Raw genomic sequence first — 7,376 nt, forward strand, 5'->3', positions numbered from 1 at the left:
CCCCACCCCGCCAGTCTTTTCGTCAAACAGCCCCCCACCCCGCACCCCCACCCCACCAGTCTTCTTCCCCTCGTTATCTTCTTCAATTTTGCTTTGATTTTCAATTTTTCTTCACTGATTTTGCTTGATTATTAGATTTTTTTCATGAATTTAACTTCATTTTTTTCGATTTGCTTCATCGATTTTTTAATTTTTTATTGATTTTGTTTGATTTCAATTTTTCTTCATGGATTTAGCTTTATTTTTCAATTTTTTTCTTCGATTTTCAATTTTTCTTCGCTGATTTTTATGCTTCGATTTTAATTTTTTTTATTGATTTTGTTTGATTTCAATTTTTCTTCACGGATTTAGCTTTATTTTTCAATTTTTCTTCATCAATTTTATTAGATTTTCAGTTTTTCTTCATTGATATTGCTTGATTTTCAGTTTTTCTTCGTCAATTTTGCCCTTAATGATTAAAAAAATGATGTTTACTACCTAATCTTCACAAATCCCTAAATGCGTATATAAATTTCTCTCAACAATTTTTACCGATACATAAATTTAAGATTGACAAAAATGGTGGATAAAATTGTAAAAGAAGTATAAATTAATGGGGTGAGTTAATATACTGTTTTTGGCAAGACGAACTCGTAAATGTGTATCGAATTTTTAAATATCTCCCAATAATTTTTACCATTAAATAAGCTTAAGATTGACAAAATAATGGATAAAAATGAAGAAAAAGATATAAATTAATAGAGGTGAATTAATATATTGTTGGTGGGTCACTTGGGCGCCAAATCTGCCAAAAAAGGGTTGTAACGCGCCTTCATGGAGGTGTAATACACGCACTTTGCCAACTCAGCAAAAGGTACCAAAGTGACACACTTGTACGCTAACTTGAGGTGCCAAAAAGAAATAATGTCCACTTGAGGTGCCTAAGTGAAAGATCGTGGGCGATGGGTTTAGCCTTTTGAATAGATTGATACTCACCTTAGGCAACTAACTTGAGAGCAAACTTACCCAAAAAAGGAAGATGACGAAAATGTTCTCAGTAGTTTTCCCGAGTCAGCAATCAATACTAGTCCCAATTCAGTGGCATTCAAGTTCAAAATTTTCAAGCTAAAAGACCAATAAACGAACCTCTGTCAAGAGTTGGTTTTGATTTGAGGCTTATCCATTAGTGCTTGGGGTTCCAAAAAGTAGTATGGAATAAATTATATGAGCAGCTACAAAATCTATTCAAATAGAAATATGTTCCTTTAGATGATTATTATGCACAGCAGAAGTTATAGTATTAACCACAACTTGACACCAACAATTCTTTTCCTTTCTTTTATCACCATACTCTATGTTTGATTACATAATTCTGCTAAGCGGGCACCATCATTATTTCCTTTTTTCATAATTAGGGAATGAATTATGACAGTAAAAGTAATAACACAAGAAAACAAGTTTAAGTGTATTTCAGAGTTGGACATTGGTATTGAATGACTATTTCCCCTACTGAAAGAGATCAAATGTGCTGTTAACTAGTCTGAAGGGGGTAAAGTTTACCGGCATTGAGTAAAAAAATCAAATTAATAACTTGGAAAATTAGCTGAAAATTACCTTGGGAAAGCAAAACTACCTATCCTTTTCTGTTTTTGATAGGTGCTCAAATACCTCTTTGTATAAGATAGTAGTAGCTGCTTACTTTTGATGTTTTATTAATATCCAGTATATATATTGAGGTACAAGGAAAGTTTTCATTTTCTGAGTTGACTTGATGACTAAGTATAATATAGATATATAGAACTTGTGCTCACCAGATTTTGCCATCAAAGCAGCCAAACCCACAGTCTTCAAGCAAATGGTTTTACCCCCAGTATTCGGACCAGTTATAACCAAAACTCGAGTGTTGTGAGCAACACATATGTCAACAGGTACAGGGGGTTCCTCTTTCATCCTAGCAACCTGAAATCAACAGGTTAAAAGTACCTCATTGATTTGCAACGGAAATTTTGCATTCACCATCAAATTCACAATCACGTTAAACAATTACCTTTGCTTCCAAGGACTGCAAATTCACATTGGTTTCTTTTTCCAAAGTAATATTTTCTCCCGGCCGCTTCCTCCTCCTAATTTCCTATACACAAAAAACCAACTGAACTTTTAGTGAACTCAAAGTAATTCAACTAGGTGCATACCACCCCAAAGTTATCATGATGATGAGTATCCATAAAACTGATATAAGAATACAACAAATGAAGCGGACATCTGATAGAATAGAGTAGAAAGACTATTCAAACATTGCATGGCATCTAGTTGCTGTTATGATGCATCGCCGTGGCATTTCTAGATTGACAATTCTACCGAGACCTAGAAAAACTTATTCCCAGATGTTAACAGCAGTAGTAACAGTTTCATTCAAAAGAGAGCAGTATAGAGTTTCTAATAATTTATTGTCCCAACAAAACTTTCTAAAAGTTATATATCAAACCTACAACTATTAAAGGAATAAAATTTCCACTGAGATCCACTTTCCACTTCTAGGAATTCTCACCAGAATATCATCCTCAGACATTATCGACTGCACAGTTTGCATTAATTGGTCAAGGAAGATCTACTGTAAGGTGGCTCTATAAGGAAATAATGATGGTGCCTGCTTAGCAGAATTATGTATCTTTCCAGATTATGTATCTTTCCATATTTCAAAGACAGGCTACAGAGGAACCTTTGAAATGCAAGGAGAATCTGACAGCTTTCAGTGTTCCATCTGCATGTGATATGGAGAGTGACTTACCACATTAGCATTCTTGACATCTTTCATGGCCTTCTGTAGAGCCTGCTGATGCTTTTGAAGTAATAAAGGATGATAAGCTTTCGGCAGATACATTGTCCATTTCTTCCGTGTTGGATGCAATGCCCCTGAGGTTCTTGCATTCAATGAAGCATCAGTAGCTACAAAGCTATCTAGTTCTTGTTGCAAAAATAAATTTGGAAAAGCGCCTCCAAATGCAAGACTGTATCGTGCTCTCGCATTGATCTGTGGATATGGGAATGACAATGAAAATTGAATAGCATCAGTAACAAATTAAAATAAACACTTAATACAAGTGACATCAGATAAATCCCACTTAGTGATCAATTTGTGAACACTGTTTTACTTGACATAATAGATCACAACAACAACAACAACAAACCCAGTGTATTCCCACCTAGTGGGGTCTGGGGGGTAAAGCACACAGGTTCGTAATAAAACATGGAACATGGAACACGGAACACGGAATCATAACAAGAATAAAACCCCCACCAAGTAATTCCCTACACTAGCGACCCAAACTGGCCCTAATCCTCTGCCGTAATTCGCGTCTTCCAGATCTTCCTATCTAGGGTCATGTCCTCGGTGAGCTGTAACTGTTCCATGTCCCACCTAATCACCTCACCCCGGTACTTCTTCGGCCTACCCCTACCCCACCTAAAACCATCCAACGCTAGCCTCTCACACCTACGGACCGGGGCATCCATGCCTCTCCTCTTCACGTATCCGAACCATCTCAATCGTGCTTCCCGCATCTTGCACTCCACTGAAGTCACACCAACCTTCTCCCGGATAGTCTCATTCCTCATTCCGAACTCTATCCCCTCTAGTCAGTCCACACATCCAGCGCAACATCCGCATTTCTGCCACCTTCATTTTTTGGATGTGGGAGTTCTTAACATAATAGATCAAAGAGCATAAAATTAGAGCAGGCCTCAGACAGCAATGTGGAACATATTTGAATAGGTTAAGGTTCTACCAACAACATACCTACTGTGATCCCACAAGTAGTGTGATCCCATAAGTGGGGTCTGGGAGGGTGGGGTGTACGTGGACCTTACCCCTTACCTTGTGAGCGGTAGAGAAGTGGTTCTGATGAACATTTGGCTCAAGAAAGCCGATTTCGAGAACAGTTTTGACAAATACAAGAGTAAATGTTATGGTGAAGATACTGTAGAAAGGCTCTGACTTGGAAAAACAATCATATATGAACAGCATGGAACAGTAAATATTTGTAGGAACTTTTAATTATTCAGATGTTACCAGTCATATTAAGACAGTTTATAAAGAAATGGCAACAATCACAATTGGCATAGTATATCTGCTCCAAAAATTAGTACTCCAATCTGTAAGGTATAACAGAATCATTGCTGGGGCCCCAAATCTGGCCACTGAACAGCTCAATAGTATTCCATACATGTTCACCCAACTAGATTCCTTTTCGATTAATAAAAAATGCTTAAGCTGAAGTTGTTAGTAGTGCAGGATCCAGAGCCTTTAAAACCCATTCAAAATCTATCTCCCAACAATGTGAAGCTCATTTTGTGTATGATATATTTTACAAATAAAAATATAGATCCTGTCTTTTAAATAACATACAGATATTAAAAGAAAACATAATTAGAGCCTTAGAGGTACAAGAAAGTTACAATTTGAAGTAATAGAACCTACCACATCCAGCTTAACCATCACACTGAAAATACTTTCTATGTAATCAATTTCTTTTTTCATCTGCATAGAATTAAAAAATAACTGGTTATTTCCGTGTAAGACAACATCGGGGGGAGCATAAGTTAAGAAAAACCTTCTTTGTTATCATCAGGAGCACATCAGCCTCAGCCTTTGACACAGATGCCTTGGCTTGCTGGAGTGCATCATTCAATGGAACTGCTGAGATAGGTTCTACAAAACTTCCAGTACCTGAAGCACTGAAATTGACTATCACGCTCAGAGATGATGAATAATACTATACAGGTGAAGCATTAATGATCTGAATGATGTCAAACTTATCCATGGTGATCTAGCAGCACATTTTTTTCACAAAGCTTGTATAATATTAGGGCTTACACATGCAATAATGCGTAGTCAACTTGCTGAGAGAATCAGGCGGGAGAAGAAAGGCTGCTAGAAATGGAAAACTCTCCATTGAAATGAATCATGAATCTTTAAAAAGGAAATGTTGGACTTCCAAAAGGAGGCTCTTTGGGAGTCTACAGCACCCATGTCTCAACCTTCTTGGAGCAGGCAACAGCATTGCAAGGTATGCATACAATTTGAGGGAAAGAAGTCTCAACACACAAGCTGGTACTTGCAGACTATCCAAACAGGCGAGATGTGGTAGTTTGAAATTGCATCAATACAGAGGAATATGATGCTTAATTCAAGGGGAGTTCACTTGGATATGCCTGGCAATGTGGATAACCCTTTCCGGAACTGGACAAGAGACATTAGCAAAAGGAGAGATGAAGCTTGGAATGTTAGAGTGGGTTCGAGTACCACATTTGTTGGGCAACGGGCTGGTGGTCTTCTTATTAGACTTGCACAACTCCCCTCATGAACTAGCTTATGGAGTTGAGTTGGGTCCCAAGGGTCGTATCTTACAGAAAGTAATCCCACAACAATTTTGGATGAAATCACAGAATTTGTCAGAGCTGTTTATTTCTTTTTACATCAATGAGGCCCTGTTATGGTTCATAGAAACTCTTGTATAGAAAGTCAGGGAAGACTTTTTTCTTTTTCCTTACCTCAATAATACTTTCCTTTTGAAAAAATGTAAACCCACAACCATTAGGAGTGGAAGAAATAGATCTTGAAAGAATAGAGCATCAAATCCCCTATTGAAGATATCATGCTATTTTTGGTGCACTTGAGGAGTACATAAGACAATCGAATTTGTGAACTTCTTTTAGCACGATCAATTTTTTATATTGCTGATTGAATGCCATTCCAAGCATTTCCTAATCACTAGTCTTCAAGTTGTAAAAGGGATTTATTCAGTTTTTGTGCAACAAAATCTTACCAGCTATCAACCGGTAGTCCAGAGAACTAGAACTATTGAATTAGGCCCTCAGATAATGCCATATCAGAGGGTTTTAAGAAATCCTGTTTTTATTTTTCAAAAGTCGACCGCAAAAGTAGAATGATTAAGCAAGAAAACTGTGGAATTCCTGCAGGGAGGAAATGAACAATTCAAACTCAACAGAGCTTCTGACAATTTCTTCATGAATCGTGGAATTTACTCAAAGCAGTAATTCTGTGCTTATGTCATTTCCTAATTTATGATGTCAACTTTTGCTAAGCAAGTTCCTACCTATATAAAGCTTTCAAGATGCGGACGGAAAATGACACAAAACAAAATGTATTAACATTATGCAGAGTGATTTACATAAGCCCCAAATTTTAAGATATTAACACACCTGGACAACAATAGCCCCCCAAAGCTCGTTTGCTGATCAAATCCTGCTCTAATGCACCATCTGCCATCGATTTCACTCACTTCCTGGGTTAAAATATCAGGTTCACGATGTGCTATGAGAGAGCCATAAAGGTACACCTTCATCCAACTGTTAAGGTCAACACTCTCAGGTCGAGAAACTGTTTTATTTCATTACCGCATTCAGAGCTCAAGTTTCTCAATAGTTGTGGAAAACCAGTTGGTTATCAAAGTGACCTAAGGTTGTACCATAGGAAATCAAAGAATAGAACAAAGTATGGATTACCATAGAAGATGTTTCTTCCGTGCCGTTCCTGATTATGCTCTCCATGAACTGGTATAACTGAAGATACAAGAGAATGCAATGTGTTAATGTCCAATCACAGAGTGTCGGTGCAGGACACATCAAAAGAAAAACTAATATCACACCCAGTCGGCAATGTGGGAATTCCGCCGACAGAAATACAACAAAGAGGAAAATGGTTCCTGACAATTGCAAGAAAATGCTACTTTTATTAAAGATATCCAAATAGATAATTCCTGCAGTTCTTTAATCATTTTCTAGAAATTTTCGTGCCAAAGGACAACCAAACTTTATTACCAAGCGCACTACATACCCAAAGACAAGAGATAAAACTTGGGAAGTATTAATTTTCTCATAAAGATGCGAATTTGATAACAATTCAAACTGGAATAAGGGGATTCTAGAAAGCGAAAAGGCTCAAATATGCTATCGAACTATTAGAAATGGCTCATCTGTGTCATCCGTTAAAAGTTTGGCTCATTTATGCCACTGCATTAAAAGTTTGGCTCATCTATGCCACTACTGTTAGAGAAAGGTTCATTTGTGCCATTATTTATTAACGATGATTTTGCAAAACCATTTTTGCCGTGTGATCTCTTATTGGATAGGTCCACCTCACAAAATTCAAATCAACCAATGTTATTTAAAATCAAATTTAAAAATCGAACCCACTAAAATAAAACATGACCCACACCCTACCCAATTAATAGGTCCAATTTTATTTTAACGGTGTGGATCAGGTTCTATTTTAACGGGTCTGATTTTTAATGCTTGATTTAGATTTGGTGATATGGACTTCTAATAAGAGGTCACGCAGCAAAAATGGTTTTGCAAAATCACTGTTAAAAATAATG

General features: G+C 37.0%; 1 protein-coding gene across 1 annotated transcript in view; it reads right to left on the reverse strand.

Moving 5' to 3' along the window:
- The window catches only part of LOC107862975 (endonuclease MutS2), a 25,139-nt gene that overhangs the window by 11,797 nt on the left and 5,966 nt on the right, over positions 1-7,376 (reverse strand). The window contains exons 6-12 of the mRNA XM_047408681.1: positions 6,505-6,561; positions 6,202-6,284; positions 4,590-4,713; positions 4,457-4,516; positions 2,768-3,010; positions 2,027-2,110; positions 1,678-1,938 (exon numbers count right to left, since the gene is read on the reverse strand). Of these exons, the coding sequence (XP_047264637.1) occupies positions 1,678-1,938; positions 2,027-2,110; positions 2,768-3,010; positions 4,457-4,516; positions 4,590-4,713; positions 6,202-6,284; positions 6,505-6,561 (912 nt within the window). The remainder of the gene's footprint in view (positions 1-1,677; positions 1,939-2,026; positions 2,111-2,767; positions 3,011-4,456; positions 4,517-4,589; positions 4,714-6,201; positions 6,285-6,504; positions 6,562-7,376) is intronic.

Source organism: Capsicum annuum, chromosome 3, assembly GCF_002878395.1.
Source record: "Capsicum annuum cultivar UCD-10X-F1 chromosome 3, UCD10Xv1.1, whole genome shotgun sequence".
Lineage (NCBI taxonomy): Eukaryota > Viridiplantae > Streptophyta > Magnoliopsida > Solanales > Solanaceae > Capsicum > Capsicum annuum.